Genomic DNA, 19741 nt, shown 5'->3' with positions numbered 1-19741 from the left:
TTTAAGAATATTTCTCTAAAGGCTTTCTGGAATTCCTAAAAGAAATTCATCTATTTTACAAAGAAAATTCCAAGGAATTAAGGAAAACAACATAAAGTTATAAAGTAGCCCACTCTCCCTGCAACACACAGTAATCATTCTGGTACAAACAACATTTTTCTTTTTTAATAGAGCAGGTTCTCATTAGTCATCAATTTTATACACATCAGTGTATACATGTCAATCCCAATCTCCCAACTCATCACACCACCACCTCCACTCCCCCCACCGCGGCTTTCCCCCTTGGTGTCCACACGTTTGTTCTCTACATCTGTGTCTCACTTTCTGCCCTGCAACCGGTTCATCTATACCATTTTTATAGGTTCCATATATAAGCGTTAATATACGATATTTGTTTTTCTCTTTCTGACTTACTTCACTCTGTATGACAGTCTTTAGATCCATCCACGTCTCAACAAAAGACCAAATTTCGTTCATTTTATGGCTGAGTAATATTCCATTGTTAATATTTACCACATCTTCTTTATTCATTCGTCTGTTGATGGGCATTTAGGTTGCTTCCATGACCTGGCTATTGGAAATAGTGCTGCAATGAACGTTGGGGTGCATGTGTCTCTTTGAAATGCCGTTTTCTTGGGTATATGCCCAGTACTGGGATTGCTGGATCATATGGTAATTCTATATTTAGTCTTTTAAGGAACCTCCATACTGCTCTCCATAGTGGCTATATCAGTTTACATTCCCACCAACAGTGCAAGAGGGTTCCCTTTTCTCCACACCCTCTTCAGCATTTATTGTTTGTAGATTCTCTGATGAAGCCCATTCTAACTGGTGTGAGGTGATAACCTCATTGTAGTTTTGATTTGCATGTCTCTAATAATTAGTGATGTTGAGCAGCTTTTCATGTGCTTTTGGCCATCTGTATGTCTTCTTTGGAGAAAAGTCTATTTAGGTCTTCTGCCCATTTTTGGATTGGGTTGTTTGTTTTTTTAATATCAAGCTGCATGAGCTCTTTTTATATTTTGGAGATTAATCCTTTGTCCGTGGATTCGTTTGCAAATATTTTCTCCCATTCTGAGGGTTGTCTTTTCATCTTGTTGATGGTTTCCTTTGCTGTTCAAAAGCTTTGAAGTTTCATTAGGTCCCATTTGTTTATTTTTATTTTTATTTCCATTACCCTAGGAGGTGGATCAAAAAATATCTTGCTGTGATTTATATCAAAGAGTGTTCTTCCTATGTTTTCCTCTAAGATTTTTGTAGTGTCCGGTCTCACATTTAGGTCTCTAATCCATTTTGAGTTTATTTTTGAGTATGGTGTTAGGGAGTGTTCTAATTTCATTCTTTTACATGTAGCTGTCCAATTTTCCCAGCACCACTTTTTGAAGAGACTGTCTTTTCTCCATTGTATATCCTTGTCTCCTTTGTCATAGATTAGTTGATCATAGGTGCATGGGTGTACCTCTGGGCTTTCTATCTTGTTCCACTGATCGATGTTTCTGTTTTTGTGCAGGTACCATATTGTCTTGATTACTGTAGCTTTGTACCATAGTCTGAAATCAGAGTCTGATTCCTCCAGCTCTGTTTTTTTTTCCCTCAAGATTGCTTTGGCTATGTGGGGTCTTTTGTGTCTCTATACAAATTTTAAGATTTTTTGTTGTAGTTCTGTAAAATGCCACTGGTAATTTGATAGGGATTGCATTGAATCTGTAGATTGGTTTGGGTATTATAGTCCTTTTCACAATATTGATTCTTCCAATCCAAGAACATCGTATATCTCTCCATCTGTTGGTATCATCTTTAATTTCTTTCATCAGTGTCTTACAGTTTTCTGCATACAGGTCTTTCTTCTCCCTAGGAAGGTTTATGCCTAGGTATTCTATTCTTTTTGTTGCAATGGTAAATGGGAGTGTTTCCTTAATTTCTCTTTCAGATATTTCATCGGAGAGGCTGGGAAGATGGCGGAAGAGTAAGACGCGGAGATCACCTTCCTCCCCACAGATACACCAGAAATACATCTACACGTGGAACAACTCCTACAGAACACCTACTGAAGGCTGGCAGAAGACCTCAGACCTCCCAAAAGGCAAGAAACTCCCCACGTACCTGGGTAGGGCAAAAGGAAAAAGAAAAAACAGAGACAAAAGAATAGGGACAATGGAGGGAGCTGTGAAGGAGGAAAAGTTTCCACACCCTAGGAAGCCCCTTCGCGGGCATAGACTGCGGGAGGCGGAGGCGGGAGCTTCAGAGCCACAGAGGAGAGCACAGCAACAGGGGTGCGTAGGGCAAAGCGGGGAGATTCCCGCACAGAGGATCGGTGCCGACCGGCACTCACCAGCCCGAGAGGCTTGTCTGCTCACCCGCCGGGGCGGGCGGGGTTGCGAGCATAGCCGGTAGGGAGTCCGGGAAAAAGTCTGCACCTGCCAAAGAGGCAAGAGACTTTTTCTTCCCTCTTTGTTTCCTGGTGCGCGAGGAGAGGGGTTTAAGAGCGCTGCTTAAAGGAACTCCAGAGACGGGCGCGAGCCGCGTCTAAAAGCGCGGACCCCAGAGACGGGCCCGAGCCGCGGCTAAAAGCGCGGACCCCAGGGAAGGGTGCGAGCCGCGGCTAAAAGCGCAGACCCCAGGGACGGGCGGGAGACGCTAAGGCTGCTGCTGCCGTCAAGGGGCCTGTGTGCGAGCACAGGTCACTATCCACACCCCCCTTCCGGGGAGCCTGCGCAGCCCGCCACTGCCAGGTTCCCGGGATCCAGGGACAACTTCCCCGGGAGAACGCACGGCGGGCCTCAGGCTGGTGCAACGTCACGCCGGCCTCTGCCGCCGCAGGCTCACCCCGCACGCAGTGCCCCTCCCTCCCCCCACTCCCCGGCCTGAGTGCGCCAGAGGCCCCGAATCAGCGGCTTCGTTAACCCCCTCCTGTCTGAGCAAAAAACAGACGCTCTCCAGCGACCTACACGCAGAGGCAGGGCCAAATCCAAAGCTGAGCCCGTGTGAGCTGTGCGAACAAAGAAGAGAAAGGGAAATCTCTCCCAGCAGCCTCAGAAACAGCGGATTAAATCTCCACAATCAACTTGATGTACCCTGCATCTGTGGAATACCTGAATAGACAACGAGTCATCCCAAATTGAGGAGGTGGGCTTCGAGAGCAAGATCTATGATTTTTTTCCCCTTTTCCTCTTTCTGTGAATGTGTATGTGTATGCTTCTGTGTGAGATCTTGTCTGTATAGTTTTGCTTCCACCATTTGTCCTAGGGTTCTCTCCGTCCATGGGTTTTTCTTTTTAATTTTTTTCTTAATTATTAATTTTAATAACTTTATTATACTTTACCTTCGTTCTTTCTTTCTTTCTTTCCTTCCTTCCTTCCCTCCTTTAGACAACGAATCATCCCAAATTGAGGAGGTGGGCTTCGAGAGCAAGATTTATGATTTTTTCCCCTTTACGTCTTTTTGTGAGGGTGTATGCGTATGCTTCTGTGTAAGATTTTCTATGTATAGCTTTGCTTCCAGCATTTATCTTAAGGTTCTATCCGCCCCTTTTTTTTTTCCCTAAATAATATTTTTTAATTCAATAACGTTATTACACTTTATTTTATTGTACTGTATCTTCTTTCTTTCTGTCTTTTTTCCTTCCCTCCCTCCTTCCCTCCTTCCTTCCTTCCTCCCTCCCTCCCTCCCTGCTTTCTTTCCTTCCTGCCTTCTTTCCTTCTTTGCTTCTTTTGTTCTTTCTTTCTTCCTTCCTTCCTTCCTTCCCTCCTTTCTTTCTTTCTTTCTTCCTACTTCTACTAATTCTTTCTCTCTACTTTTTCTCCCTTTTATTCTGAGCCGTGTGGATGAAAGGCTCTTGGTGCTCCAGCCAGGAGTCAGGGCTCTGCCTCTGAGGTGGGACAGCCAACTTCAGGACACTGGTCCACAAGAGACCTCCCAGCTCCACATAATATCAAACGGCAAAAATCTCCCAGGGACCTCCATCTTAACACCAGCACCCAGCTTCACTCAACGACCAGCAAGCTACAGTGCTGGACAACCTATGCCAAACTAGCAAAACAGGAACACAACCCCACCCATTAGCAGAGAGGCTGCCTAAAATCATAATAAGGCCACAGACACCGCAAAACACACCACAAGATGTGAACCTGCCCACTAGAGAGACAAGATCCAGCCTCATCCACCACAACACAGGAAGCCTACACAACCGACTGAACCAACCTTAGCCACTGGAGACAGACATCAAAAACAGCGGGAACTACGAACCTGCAGCCTGCAAAAAGGAGACCCCAAACACAGTAAGATAAGCAAAATGAGAAGACAGAAAAACACACAGCAGTTAAAGGAGCAAGATAAAAATGCACCAGACCTAACAAATGAAGAGGAAATAGGCAGTCTACCTGAAAAAGAATTCAGAATAATGATAGTAAGGATGATCAAAAATCTTGGAAATAGAATGGACAAAATGAAAAAACAGTTAACAAGGACCTAGAAGAAATAAAGATGAAACAAGCAACGAAGAACAACACAACAAATGAAATTAAAAGTACTCTAGATGGGATCAATAGCAGAATAACTGAGGCAGAAGAACGGATAAGTGACCTGGAAGATAAAATAGTGGAAATAACTACTGCAGAGCAGAATAAAGAAAAAAGAATGAAAAGAACTGAGGACAGTCTCAGAGACCTCTGGGACAACATTAAATGCACCAACATTCGAATTATAGGGGTTCCAGAAGAAGAAGAGAAAAAGAAAGGGACTGAGAAAATATTTGAAGAGATTATAGTTGAAAACTTCCCTAATATGGGAAAGGAAATAGTTAATCAAGTCCAGGATGCACAGAGAGTCCCATACAGGATAAATCCAAAGAGAAATACGCCAAGACACATATTAATCAAACTGTCAAAAATTAAATACAAAGAAAGCATATTAAAAGCTGCAAGGGAAAAACAACAAATAACACACAGGGGAATCCCCGTAAGGTTAACAGCTGATCTCTCAGCAGAAACCCTACAAGCCAGAAGGGAGTGGCAGGACATACTGAAAGTGATGAAGGAGAAAAACCTGCAACAAACATTACTCTACCCAGCAAGGATCTCATTCAGATTTGATGGCGAAATTAAAACCTTTACAGACAAGCAAAAGCTGAGAGAGTTCAGCACCACCAAACCAGCTTTACAACAAATGCTAAAGGAACTTCTCTAGACAAGAAACACAAGAGAAGGAAAAGACCTATAATAACGAACCCAAAAAAATTTAGAAAATGGGAATAGGAACATACATATTGATAATTACCTTAAATGTAAATGGACTAAAGGCTCCCACCAAAAGACACAGATTGGCTGAATGGATACAAAAACAAGACCCTTATATATGCTGTCTACAAGAGACCCACTTCAGACCTAGAGACACATACAGACTGAAAGTAAGGGGATGGAAAAAGATATTCCATGCAAATGGAAACCAAAAGAAAGCTGGAGTAGCAATTCTCATATCAGACAAAATAGACTTTAAAATAAGGATTATTAGAAGAGACAAAGAAGGACACTACATAATGATCAAGGGATTGATCCAAGAAGAAGATATAACAATTGTAAATATTTTTGCACCCAACATAGCAGCACCTCAATAATAAGGCAAATACTAACAGCCATAAAAGGGGAAATTGACAGTAACACATTCATAGTAGGGGACTTTAACATCCCACTTTCACCCATGGACAGATCATCCAAAATGAAAATAAATAAGGAAACACAAGCTTTAAATGATACATTAAACAAGATGGACTTAATTGATACTTATAGGACACTCCATCCAAAAACAACAGAATACACATTTTTCTCAAGTGCTCATGGAACATTCTCCAGGATAGATCATATCTTAGGTCACAAATCAAGCCTTGGTAAATTTAAGAAAATCAAAATTGTATCAAGTATCTTTTCCGACCACAACGCCATGAGACTAGATATCAACTACAGGAACAGATCTGTAAAAAATACAAACACGTGGAGGCTAAACAATACACTACTTATAACGAAGTGATCACTTTAGAAATCAAAGAGGAAATAAAAAAATACCTAGAAACAAATGACAATGGAGACACAACGACCCAAAACCTATGGGATGCAGCAAAAGCAGTTCTAAGGGGGAAGTTTATAGCAATACAAGCCCACCTTAAGAAGCAGGAAGCATCTCGAATAAACAACCTAACATTGCACCTCAAGCAATTAGAGAAAGAAGAACAAAAATACCCCAGGGCTAACAGAAGGAAAGAAATCATAAAAATCAGATCAGAAATAAATGAAAAAGAAATGAAGTAAACAATAGCAAAGATCAATAAAACTTAAAGCTGGTTCTTTGAGAAGATAAACAAAATAGATAAACCATTAACCAGACTCATCAAGAAAAAAGGGAGAAGACTCAAATCAATAGAATTAGCAATGAAAAAGGAGAAGTAAAAACTGACACGGCAGAAATAAAAAAGATCATGAGAGATTACTACAAGCAACTCTATGCCAATAAAATGGACAATCTGGAAGAAATGGACAAATTCTTAGAAATGCACAACCTGCCAAGACTGAATCAGGAAGAAATAGAAAATATGAACAGACCAAACACAAGCACTGAAATTGAAACTGTGATTAAAAATCTTCCAACAAACAAAAGCCCAGGACCAGATGGTTTCACAGGCGAATTCTATCAAACATTTAGAGAAGAGATAACACCTATCCTTCTCAAACTCTTCCAAAATATAGCAGAGGGAGGAACACTCCCAAATTCCTTCTACGAGGCCACATCACCTTGATACCAAAACCAGACAAGTATGTCACAAAGAAAGAAAACTACAGGCCAATATCACTCATGAACATAGATGCAAAAATCCTCAACAAAATACTAGCAAACAGAATCCAACAGCCCATTAAAAGGATCATACACCATGATCAAGTGGGGTTTACTCCAGGAATGCAAGGATTCTTCAGTATACGCAAATCTATCAATGTGATAAACCATATTAACAAATTGAAGGAGAAAAACCATATGATCATCTCAATAGATGCAGAGAAAGCTTTTGACAAAATTCAACACCCATTTATGATAAAAAACCCTGCAGAAAGTAGGCATAGAGGGAACTTTCCTCAACATAATAAAGGCCATATATGACAAGCCCACAGCCAACATCATCCTCAATGGTGAAAAACTGAAAGCATTTCCACTAAGATCAGGAACAAGACAAGGTTGCCCACTCTCACCACTCTTATTCAACATAGTTTTGGAAGTTTTAGCCACAGCAATCAGAGAAGAAAAGGAATCCAAATCGGAAAAGAAGAAGTAAAGCTGTCACTGTTTGCAGATGACATGATCCTATACATAGAGAATCCTAAAGATGCTACCAGAAAACTACTAGAGCTAATCAATGAATTTGGTAAAGTAGCAGGATACAAAATCAATGCACAGAAATCTCTGGCATTCCTATATACTAATGATGAAAAATTTGAAAGTGAAATCAAGAAAACACTCCCATTTACCATTGCAACAAAAAGAATAAAATATCTAGGAATAAACCTACCTAAGGAGACAAAAGACCTGTATGCAGAAAATTATAAGACACTGATGAAAGAAATTAAAGATGATACAAATAGATGAAGAGGTATACCATGTTCTTGGATTGGAAGAATCAACATTGTGAAAATGACTCTACTACCCAAAGAAATCTATATATTCAATGCAATCCTTATCAAACTACCACTGGCATTTTTCACAGAACTAGAACAAAAAATTTCACAATTTGTATGGAAACACAAAAGACCCCGAATAGCCAAAGCAATCTTGAGAACGAAAAAAGGAGCTGGAGGAATCAGGCTCCCTGATTTCAGACTATACTACAAAGCTACAGTAATCAAGACAGTATGGTACTGGCACAAAAACAGAAATATAGATCAATGGAACAGGATAGAAAGCCCAGAGATAAACCCACGCACATATGGACACCTTATCTTTGATAAAGGAGGCAGGAATGTACAGTGGAGAAAGGACAGCCTCTTCAATAAGTGGTGCTGGGAAAACTGGAGAGGTACATGTAAAAGTATGAGATTAGATCACTCTCTAACACCATACACAAAAATAAGCTCAAAATAGATTAAAGACCTAAATGTAAGGCCAGAAACTATCAAACTCTTAGAGGAAAACATAGGCAGAACACTCTATGACATAAATCACAGCAAGAGCCTTTCTGACCCACCTCCTAGAGTAATGGAAATAAAAACAAAAATAAACAAATGGGACCTAATGAAACTTCAAATCTTTTGCACAGCAAAGGAAACCATAAATAAGACCAAAAGACAACCCGCAGAATGGGAGAAAATATTTGCAAATGAAACAACTGACAAAGGATTAATCTCCAAAATTTACAAGCAGCTCATGCAGCTCAATAACAAAAAAACAAACAACCCAATCCAAAAATGGGCAGAAGACCTAAATAGACATTTCTCCAAAGAAGATATACAGACTGCCATCAAACACATGAAAGAATGCTCAACATCATTAATCATTAGAGAAATGCAAATCAAGACTACAATGAGATATCATCTCACACCAGTCAGAATGGCCATCATCAAAAAATCTAGAAACAATAAATGCTGGAGAGGGTGTGGAGAAAAGGGAACACTCTTGCACTGCTGGTGGGAATGTGAATTGGTTCTGCCACCATGGAGAACAGTATGGAGGTTCCTTAAAAAACTACAAATAGAACTACCATATGACCCGACAATCCCACTACTGGGCATATACCCTGAGAAAACCATAATTCAAAAAGGGTCATGTACCAAAATGTTCATTGCAGCTCTATTTACAATAGCCCGGCAATGGAAACAACCTAAGTGCCCATCATCGGATGAATGGATAAAGAAAATTGGCACATATATACAATGGAATATTACTCAGACATAAAAAGAAACGAAATTGAGCTATTTGTAATGAGGTGGATAGACCTAGAGTCTGTCATACAGAGTGAAGTAAGTCAGAAAGAAAAAGACAAATACCGTATGCTAACACATATATATGGAATTTAAGGGGAAAAAATGTCATGAAGAACCTAGGGGTAAGACAGGAAAAAAGACACAGACCTACTAGAGAACGGACTTCAGGATATGGGGAGGGGGAAGGGTGAGCTGTGACAGGGCGAGAGAGAGGCATGGACATATATACACTAAGAAACATAAGGTAGATAGCTAATTGGAAGCAGCCGCATAGCACAGGGATATCAGCTCAGTGCTTTGTGACAGCCTGGAGGGGTGGGATAGGGAGGGTGGGAGGGAGGCAGACGCAAGAGGGAAGAGATATGGGAACATATGTATATGTATAACTGATTCATTTTGTTATGGGGCAGAAACTAACACACCATTGTAAAGAAATTATACTCCAATAAAGATGTTAAAAAAAATTTCATCATTAGTGTATAGGAATGCAAGAGATTTCTGTGCATTAATTTTGTACCCTGAAACTTTACCAAATTCATTGATTAGCTCCAGTTGTTTTCTGGTGGGATCTTTAGGATTCTCTATATATAGTATCATGTCATCTGCAAAGAGTGACAGTTTTACTTCTTCTTTTCCAATTTGTATTCCTTTTATTTCTTTTTCTTCTCTGATTGCTGTGGCTAGGACTTCCAAAACTATGTTGAAAAATAGTGGTGAGAGTGGACATCCTTGCCTTTTTCCTGATCTTAGAGGAAATGCTTTCAGTTTTTCACCATTGAGAATGATGTTTCCTGTGGGTTTGTCATATATGCCCTTTATTATGTTGATTTAGGTTCATTCTATGCCCACTTTCTGGAGAGTTTTTTATCATAAATGGGTGTTGAAATTTGTCAAAAGCTTTTTCTGCTTCTATTGAGATGATCATATGGTTTTTATTCTTCAATTTGTTAATATGGTGTATCACATTGATTCATTTGCGTATATTGAAGAATCCTTGCCTCCCTGGGATAAATCCCACTTGATCATGCTGTATGATCCTTTTAATGGGTTGTTGGATTCTGTTTGCTAGTATTTTTTTGAGGGTTTTTGCATCTATATACATCAGTGATTTTGGTCTGTAATTTTCTTTTTGTTGTAGTATCTTTTTCTGGTTTTGGTATCAGGGTGATGCTGGCCTCATAGAATGAGTTTGGGAGTGTTCCTTCCTCTGCAGTTTTTTGGAAGAGTTTGAGAAGGTTGGCTGTTAGCTCTTCTCGAAATGTTTGATAGAATTCACCTGTGAAGCCATCTGGTCCTGGACTTTTTTTTTGTTGGAAGTTTTTTAATCACAGTTTCAATTTCCTTACTTGTGATTGGTCTGTTCATATTTTCTATTTTTTCCTGGTTCAGTCTTGGAAGGTTATACCTTTCTAAGAATTTGTCCATTTCTTCCAGGTTGTCCATTTTATTGGCATACAGTTACTTGTAGTACTCTCTTAGGATGCTTTGTATTTCTGTGGTGTCTGTTGTAACTTCTCCTTTTTCATTTCTAATCTTATTGATTTGTGTCCTCTTTTTCCTGATGAGTCTGGCTAATGGTTTATCCATTTTCTTTATCTTCTCAAAGAACCAGCTTTTAGTTTTATTGATCTTTGCTATTGTTTTCTTTGTTTCTATTTCATTTATTTCTGCTCTGATCTTTATGATTTCTTTCCTTCTGCTAACTTTGGGTTTTGTTTGTTCTTATTTCTCTAGTTCCTTTAGGTGTAAGGTTAGATTGTTTATTTGAGATATTTCTTGTTTCTTGAGGTAGGCTTGTATAGCTATAAACTTCCCTCTTAGAACTGCTTTTGCTGCATCCCATAGGTTTTGGATCATTGTGTTTTCATTGTCATTTGTCTGTAGGCATTTTTTGATTTCCTTTTTGACTTCTTCAGTGATCTCTTGGTTATTTAGTAACATATTGTTTAACTTCTGTGTGTTAGTGTTTTCTACGTTTTTTTTTTTCCTGTAATTGATTTTTAATCTCATAGCGTTGTGGTCAGAAAAGATGCTTGATATGATTTCAATTTTCTTAAATTTACTGAGGCTTGATTTGTGACCCAAGGTATGATCTATCCTGGAGAATGTTCCATGCACACTTGAGAAGAAAGTGTAATCTGTTGTTTTTGGATGGAATGTCCTATAAATATCAATTAAATCTATCTGGTCTATTGTGTCATTTAAAGCTTCTGTTTCCTTTTTTATTTTGGATAATCCGTCCATTGGTGTAAGTGAGATGTTAATGTCCCCCCCTATTATTGGATTACTGTCAATTTCCTCTTTTATAGCTGTTAGCAGTTGCCTTATGTATTGATGTGCTCTTATGTTGGGTGCATATATATTTATAATTGTCATAGCTTCTTCTTCGATTGACCCCTTGATCATTATGTAGTGTCCTTCCTTGCTTCTTGTAACATTTTTAATTTTAACGTCTATTTTATCTGATATGAGTGTTGCTACTCCAGCTTTCTTTTGATTTCCATTTGCATGGAATATCTTCTTCCATCCCCTCTCTTTCGATCTGTATGTGTCCCTAGATCTGAAGTGGGTCTCTTGTAGACAGCATATATATGGGTCTTGTTTTTGTGTCCATTCAGCAAGACTGTGTTTTGGTTGGAGCATTTAATCCATCAATATGTATGTTCCTATGACCATTTTCTTAATTGTTTTGGGTTTGTTTCTGTAGGTCTTTTTCTTCTCTTGTGTTTCCCACTTAGAGAAGATCCTTTAGCATTTGTTGTAGAGCTGGTTTGGTGGTGCTGAATTCTCTTAGATTTTGCTTGTCTGTAAAGCTTTTGATTTCTCCATCAAATCTGAATGAGTTCCTTGCCGGGTAGAGTAATCTTGGTTGTAGGTTCTTCCCTTTCATCACTTCAGGTAAACCTGCCACTCCCTTCTGGCTTGTAGAGTTTCTGCTGAGAAATCAGCTGTTAACCTTATGAGAGTTCCCTTGCATGTTATTTGTCATTTTTCCCTTGCTGCTTTCAATAATTTTTCTTTGTCTTTAATTTTTGCCAATTTGATTACTATGTGTCTCGGCGTGTTTCTCCTTGGGTTTATCCTGTTGGGACTTGCTGCATTTCCTGGACTTGAGTGGCTATTTCCTTTCCCATGTTAGTGAAATTTTCGACTATAATCTCTTCAAATATTTTCTCGCCTCCTTTCTCTCTCCCTTCTCCTTCTGGGACCCCTATAATGCGAACGTTGTTGCATTTAATGCTTTTCAAGAGGTCTCTTAGGCTGTCTTCATTTCTTTTCATTCTTTTTTCTTTATTCTGTTCTGCAGCCGTGAATTCCTCCATTCTGTCTTCCAGGTCACTTGTCCGTTCTTCTGCCTCAGTTTTTCTGCTATTGATTCCTTCTAGTGTAGTTTTCATTTCAGTTACTGTATTGTTCATCTCTGTTTGTTTGTTCTTTAATTCTTCTAGGTCTTTGTTAAACATTTATTGCATCTTCTCCATCTTTGCCTCCATTGTTTTTCCAAGGTCCTGTTTCATCTTCACTATCATTATTCTGAATTCTTTTTCTGGAAGTTTGCCTATCTCTATCTCATTGAGTTGTTTTTCTGGGGTTTTATCTTGTTACTTCATCTGGTACATAGCCCTCTGCCTTTTCATCTTGTCTATATTTCTGTGAATGTGGTTTTTGTTCCACAGGCTGCAGGATTGTAGTTCTTCTTGCTTCTGCTGTCTGTTGTCTGGTAGATGAGGCTACCTAAGAGGTTTGTGCAGGTCTCCTGATGGGAGGGACTGGTGGTGGGTGGAGCTGACTGTTGCTCTGGTGGGCAGAGCTCAGTAAAACTTTAATCCGCTTGACTGCTGATGTTCCCTCTTGTTGGTTGTTTGGCCTGAGGCAACCCAACACTGAAGCCTCCCTGGGTTCTTTGATGGGGTAATGGCAGCCTCTGGGAGGGCTCATGCCAAGGAGTACTCCCCAGAATTTCTGCTGCCAGTGTCCTTGTCCTCACGGTGAGCCACAGCCATCCCCTGCCTCTGCAGGAGACCCTCCAACACTAGCCGGTAGGTCTGGTTCGGTCTCCCCTGGGTTCACTGGCCTTCCCCTGGATCCTGATGCACACACTATTTTGTGTGTTCCCTCCAAGAGTGGAGTCTCTGTTTCACGCAGTCCTGTCGAAGTCCTGCAGTCGAATCCTGCTACCCTTCAAAGTCTGATTCTCTAGGAATTCCTCCTTCTGTTTTCAGACCCCAGGTTAGTAAGCCTGACATGGGACTCAGAACCTTCACTCCAGTGGGTGGACTTCTGTGGTATAAGTGTTCTCCAGTCTGTGAGTCACCCACCCAGCAGTTATGGTCTTAGATTTTGTTGTGATTGTGCCCCTCCTACCGTCAAATTATGGCTTCTCATTTGTCTTTGGTTGTGGGGTATCTTTTTTGGTGACTTCCAGTGTCTTCCTGTCGATAATTGTCCAGCCGCTAGCTGTGATTCTGGTGTTCTCACTAGAGGCAGTGAGAGCACGTCTTTCTACTCTGCCATCTTTGTTCAGGCTCCTGGAGGCTTTTGATGACAGCTTTCTGGGGATGGTTGGAAGGTGCTGCCAGCAGGCAGTGGGACAGATGAGATGACAACTCTGGAATCCTAGGCACACCAAGAAATCCAGAGCTCTGGAAGGGTATGGAAGTTCATCAGGCATTTTTGGAGTCCATGCTTTCCTTTGCTGATCAGACAGAAGGCACACTTTGGTTTCAAAGAGTGCTTTCACTTCCTCCTTGATCCAGGAAGTGGGTGGAAGTCAGAACAGCTAAAGTGGACCCCTCCCTACAGCTGGCCCTCTTGCATCTTGGTCAGGCCCTTCCCCACAGCAGTGTCCCAGCAGCTCAGGGCCTGAAGGTTGGTCTTCCAGGTCTGTAGCTTTTCCCTTTCTCCAGAGATGAGCTTCCTGTGGGTGGCTGGGTCTCCTGATTCCCTCTCCTCTCTGCCAGGACCCCAGGCTTCTGAGGCCCTCCGCACCAAAGCTGTGTTCCAGACATCAGAGCTGGAGGAGAGCAATGCCTGGATGGCAGTGAAGGAGGCTCATATGGAGAACACCATGACCATCAGCCTCACCAACCCTCCAGATGCTGTCATTGCCTGCTACCAGCTGAGCACCAAGGTTTCCTCTTGCTGCAAACACAGTAACAGGAAGCTGGGCGAGTTTGTTCTGCTTTTCAACCCATGGTGCCCAGATACGAGCTCCTGAGTCCAAGGCTGAGGTTTTCCTGGAAGCTGTCCTTCAGGAAGTCCTGGGAGGCAAGTTAGGGACAGGGAGATGAATGCCAAGAGCTTGGCAAGAGTGGGCCCAGGAGGAGACAGGCACGGGACAGAGGAAGCTGGTAGCAGATGTTCCAAACCTGCCGCGACAGAGGGGCAGGTATTAGTGGGTTCTGGTGTATGGAGGCCAGTGGCCAAGGAGGGGGCCTAATGGCAGGAGAGGCCTAGGATTGGGTAAGAGCCAGGTTTCAGCCACCAGACAGCCTTGGTTTAGTCCCAGCTTTGCTAAGTTTCTTCCCTCTGAGTCTCAGTTTCCTCACCTGTAATATGGGAATAACAGTGCCTACCTCTTAGTGTTATGGTGAGAAACCATAGAACTAATGTTTGTAATATGCAAGGCACATCTTAAGGAGTACTGGGGTAAGTATTCTTATTAAGGGGTAAGTCAGTAAGCAGTAGCCTGGATCAGTATTCTTATTAATGTTTAAGAAATATGAACCTGCCATTGTCATTAAATCAGGTCACTCGAAAGCATCAGGACTTCTAAATTCCTTCCATCTGGGGCTGGGTTGGGGGTGGTCCCTGCCTGGGGAAAGACCGGCCAGGTAGAGTAGGGCTTGGCCGGGAGGCAGCCTGGGAGCCAGCAAGCCCCTCTTGACCTCTCCTGCCCCAGCAGCCTCTAGGCGCCATCCTGCAGCTGAGCCCTGCTGTAGCCCTTTCCCCAGGCCAGTGAGGCCAGACTCCCTGCCCACACCAGACCCAACCACTGCCTTTCAGAGGATGATGTGTTTCTGGCCGCAGAGGAAGAGAGACAGGAGTACATACATGCTCAATGACAGCGGGATCATCTTCCGAGGAGTGGAGAAGCACATCTGAGCCCAAGGCTGGAACTTCAGGAAGGTCTCCAGGGACCCAGGCCAGAAGGGGGACTGAGAGTCATAAGAGACAGAAGGGGGGCTGGGGAGATGGGAAAAGTCAGTGCAGGAGCCATTATGTCTGCCCTCTTCTTCCCAGGAGGGACAAGCTGGGCGACTCTTAGACCAAGTCCACTTCTCCAGTCTCTACTACTAGTTGTGCTGGGTCCTTGGGAAGGGGTGGTACATTGGGTACAAATAAATAGCTTAGATCAGGGGCTCTCAATCTTGAGTGTGCACCAGAAGGCCACCGAGGGCTCGTTAAAACACACAGGTGGCTGGGCCACAACTCCCCAAGTTGCTGATTCACTAGGTCTGAGGTGGGGCCTGAGAGTCTGTATTTCTAGCAAGTTACCAGGTGCTGCTGCCGTTGCTGGCCTGGAACCACATTTTGAGAGCCCCTGACTTAGATAAGTAGCTACAATACAAGGTGAGATGTTGTGGGAGGGGGCGGAGGCGGTTGGAAAGGTAGAGATGGGAGCAGAGGGAGTTCAGAAGGTCATGAAGGGAAACTCCATCTCAGGGATTGCAGAAGGCTTCATGATATTGGGGTGGAGCCCCCAAAGTCGGGCAGGATCTGGACAGGCAGAGGGAAGAGCAGACAGAGCAGTGGAGGAGGGGAGCCAGAGATTAGCGGAGGCTCTGTAGAGGAGCTCTGTCTGCCCGGCCTCCGGGCAAGTCGAGAGCCTTGACTGTCAGACTGAGGAGCTGGGGTTTGAAAGCATCTGGGGCTCAGGGGCTGGGCAGGGATGATATACCAGAGAGTTTAAGGTCCATCTAAGGGTAACCCCATCTCAGCATCCACTTCGTTTTTTTTGTTTGTTTTGTGTGTGTGTGTGTGTGTGTGTGTGGTATGCGGGCCTCGCACTGCTGTGGCCTCTCCCGCTGCGGAGCACAGGCTCCGGATGAGCAGGCTCAGTGCCATGGCTCACAGGCCCAGCCGCTCCGCGGCATCTGGGATCTTCCCGGACCAGGGCACGAACCCGTGTCCCCTGCATCGGCAGGCAGACTCTCAATCACTGCACCACCAGGGAAACCCAGCATCCACTTCTTATTGCCACATAGGAAAGTGAGCCCAGGGTTCCCAGACCTTCCCAATTTTCAAAGACCAGAAATCTTAATTTGTATGTGAAAATCCCCAAGTTTTTAAATGTTGTCAACTAAGTCATTTGAAAACATTATGTAAACCAGTGGGATCGATGTGGCTCCAGAGTCCCAGTTTATCATGAACTTTACTGTGGTTCGTGGGGAGCCATGGGCCTACTGAACAGGGAAGGGAGGTGATTAAGGCTGAGCTTCTGGTTCCCAGTGACTCTTTGAAAGAGGGTTTTTGAGACTTGGGTGTGCTCTGTTTTGTCCCTGGAGGGGGTGGACGGGTGGGCAGTGGGGTAGGCAAACTCCCTGCACAATACAGTGACTGACTAGGGGAGGGTTGTGAGAGGGTCTGAAGTGTAGGTGTGGCTCTGGCCTCTAAGAGCAGCCTCTCTGGGGACAGTTTGAGGAGGACATCCTGGACATCTGCTTCTGAATCCTGGACCGAAGCCCTAGTCACCAAGATGACCCAGCCACCACCAAAGCGTCCCACCACTACGACCCCATCTACGTCACTGGAGCCATCAGCGCCATGGTAAGGAGCCCAGCTATCCCTGCATGCTCACTCCCTCGTGGGTCCCCGGGCCAACTCCAGGGCCACACCCTAAGATTTTTCCCATCACCTCTTGTTTTAATTCTCTACTGCTGCATAACAAATCACCCCAAAACTCAGTGGTATAAAACAGCCATTTACTATGTTGACAACTTTGCAAATCAGGGACTTGGTCAGGGCAACGTGAGGACAGAACACCTCTGTTCCAAGCTGCTTCAGCTGGGTGTGTCTGAATGGCTGCAGATGTCTGTGATGGTTTGACGGGACCATATATCTAGGGCATTTGTTCCAACAGTCAATGTTTCCTTGGTTCTCTTCCATGCTGTGTCTGCTGGAACTGGAATGCCCAGGTGGCTTGCTCACTCTCATGTCTGGCCCCTGGGCTGGGATGGTTGGAAGAGCTGGGTCTGGCCAGTCATTGCTCTGTGTCTCCATGCAGCCTTTCCACATGGCTAGGTTGGGCTTCCTCAAAGCATGGCAGTCTCAGGGTAATCAGATAAGGCAGCTGGCTTCTCCCCAAGCGATTATTCTAAAATTAAGTGGAAGCTGCCAGTCTCATAAAGCCTGGGCCTGGAAACAGGCACAACATCACTTCCACCATGTCATTAATCAAAGTAGTCACAGGCCAACCCAGATTCAGGGAAAGGGTACACAGAACCACCTCGCTGTGAGAGGAGTACCATCTTTAATCTATTACATGCCAGTGCTTCCTCCTTGGAAGGTAGCCAGAGGGCCTACTAGCTCTCTCTATAGCAAGTAGGTGTTAATATCAGTGGGTGGGTAACTGTGATTCCAAAAATGGGCAAAGCTGTTTTTCTCATATTTGATACTCTCAATTCCTCAAGACTTCAGAGACATGTTGGAGCACAGAGAATCAAAAGCAGTGACCAGTCCCGAACAGTAGAGTGGTACAACCCTGTAGGATAGCGGTACAGGCTCCCAAGTCAAAGTCCTGAACTCCTGAACCCCTTTTGCTAACTTGCTGTGCGATTTGAGCAAGTGCCCTAACCTCTATGAATCTCAGTTTCCTCATCTGAAAAAAAAAGGAAGTAATAGAACCTACATCATAGACTAACATAGATTAATATAATGTGTGCTAAACCCTTAGAATAGTGTCTGGCACACGGTAAACATTTAATGAATGTTAAGCATCTCTATAACTATCATTACCACCAACAGTCCCAAAAAAACAGATTACTTAAAACAGGAAATGCTCTAAAACTGAATACGATTTTCAGCAATAGAGCATCCCAATGGAAGGTAACTGAAAATGATAAATGGTACCAAAAAGTAGGTATTTTAAAACAGCAGATGGCCCCAATTTTCAGACAATTTAAAAACAAGCAGTGGCCCCAAATAAATCGGTGGCCCAAAGTTGGAGATGATTTTACGATGGCAATGTTCCTGAAGAGGGAAGCCCTGCCTGGTGGTGGATTTTTGGCCTCCTCTACCCAGGTGAACAGCAACAACGACCAGGGCATGGTACAAGGCCAGTGGCAGGGCAAGTACGGTGGCAGCACCAGCCCACTGCACTGGCGTGGCAGCGTGGCCATTCTGCACAAGTCGTTCAAGGGCAGGTTCAAGCCAGTCAGATACGGCCAGTGCTGGGTCTTTGCTGGAGTCATGTGTACAGGTACCCTGGGAAAGAAGTTCCCCAACCCCTAGTCAGCTCAGTTTGCATTTGTTTCCATATATTTGCATAGGCATTCCTCCCCCAACAAAAAAAATCTTTCTTTATTAGTGATGGGGAAATAGAAGTCTGGGTAATGAAGAGAGAAACCAGATCCCTCATTTATGTGACTTTTGGTCTTTTATTTTACAGGAGTCCCACCTCTCAAGCCCACTGAGTGCCCTTGAGTGAGTCTTGTGGTCCTGGGTCCTCAGTCCCTACAGGCTATTATGGCTATTATAGGGTTATTATACAGCTTCCAAGGTCCTGCCAGCCTCAGAGCCCATCTATTCAAATGGGGGGGGGGGTGGTGACTCTAGAAGTCCCCTGAGAGAATGTACAGGAGATGGAGGTGTTTCTCAGAGTGGAGACGAGAGTCGGCCCTGGCAAAGATAGGGAGGGGGCTGTGGCCAGACCTGAGGCAGGCGGCCTGCTAGGGGAGGCCACACCACTCCTCCCTGAGTCTGGGGTCCTGGCCTGGCCTGGAATCTTGCAAGCATCCTGCTCTTCACTCCTTGGGTGCTTGGGGATTTCGACACGGATTGTGTCCAAATTTAACTTGGCACATGACACGGGCAGGAACCTTAGTGTGGACAAGTACATGGACTCCTTCGGGTGGACACTGGAGGACTTGATGGAGGACAGCATGTGGTGGGTCCTCAGCCGCTGGCTCCCAGGGGCACCCTGAGGCCCTCCCAGATGGAGCTCAGCTCCACTGAGTCTGAGCCAGTTCTGGAAGGGGTGACAGGTGCCCAGCAGAGGGGGTGGTCCCTGGCAGGGTGACTCCTCTTCTGAGATACAGGGGTCTTTGGACACATGACTCAGAAGCCAAGAGGTGGGCTCAGGATTTGACAGCCTTGTACCCCTGGCTCTCCGCTCTGCAGGGCTATGAGCCCTCCCCTAGACACCTGTGACTTGCAGGTGGGGCCAAGTCCCGCCCCTGCAGAGTCACCTCTGTATCCCGCTCCTGCTGTCTGTCAGCTGCCTGTGCACTGAGCTGTGTCTCAGGTGGGAAACAAGCTCCTTTCTCAGCTCAAGCAAAACTCTTTGCACAAAGCTTTACAAAATTCATTTTGATTTGATTTTTTAAAGTAGGAGATACATTCATGTGCTTTAATATTCAAAAGATACAGAATGGGCTACAGTGTAAGTCTCCCTGTCTCCATTGCCAGCCTCCCCCTCCTCCTTCTGGACACAACATCAGAGAGAAGCCCTGCAGCTACAGGGGCACACATATGCACAATCCCCACCCACCCCCACTTCCCCTCACTTAATATCGGCAGCATAATGTAAACTGTTCATTTTGCTCTGCATGAAACAATTCCATATT

At 43.7% G+C, this 19741-nt stretch overlaps 1 protein-coding gene across 1 annotated transcript in view; it reads left to right on the top strand.

Moving 5' to 3' along the window:
• Positions 1–13863: 13863 nt before the first annotated feature.
• TGM6 (transglutaminase 6) overlaps positions 13864–19741 on the top strand; it is a gene marked incomplete at both ends in the record, with an annotated part of 49883 nt that continues 44005 nt past the window's right edge. Inside the window, 8 exon segments of the mRNA XM_082857811.1 lie at positions 13864–14158; positions 14961–15010; positions 15012–15056; positions 15060–15083; positions 16593–16622; positions 16626–16724; positions 18198–18375; positions 18924–19062. Coding sequence (XP_082713937.1) covers positions 13864–14158; positions 14961–15010; positions 15012–15056; positions 15060–15083; positions 16593–16622; positions 16626–16724; positions 18198–18375; positions 18924–19062 — 860 coding nt within the window.

Source organism: Leucopleurus acutus (genome assembly GCF_964270905.1).
Source record: "Leucopleurus acutus genome assembly, chromosome: 16".
Lineage (NCBI taxonomy): Eukaryota > Metazoa > Chordata > Mammalia > Artiodactyla > Delphinidae > Leucopleurus > Leucopleurus acutus.
Note: the sequence above shows the minus strand (reverse complement) of the source record. Positions and strands in the feature narration are given on the sequence as shown.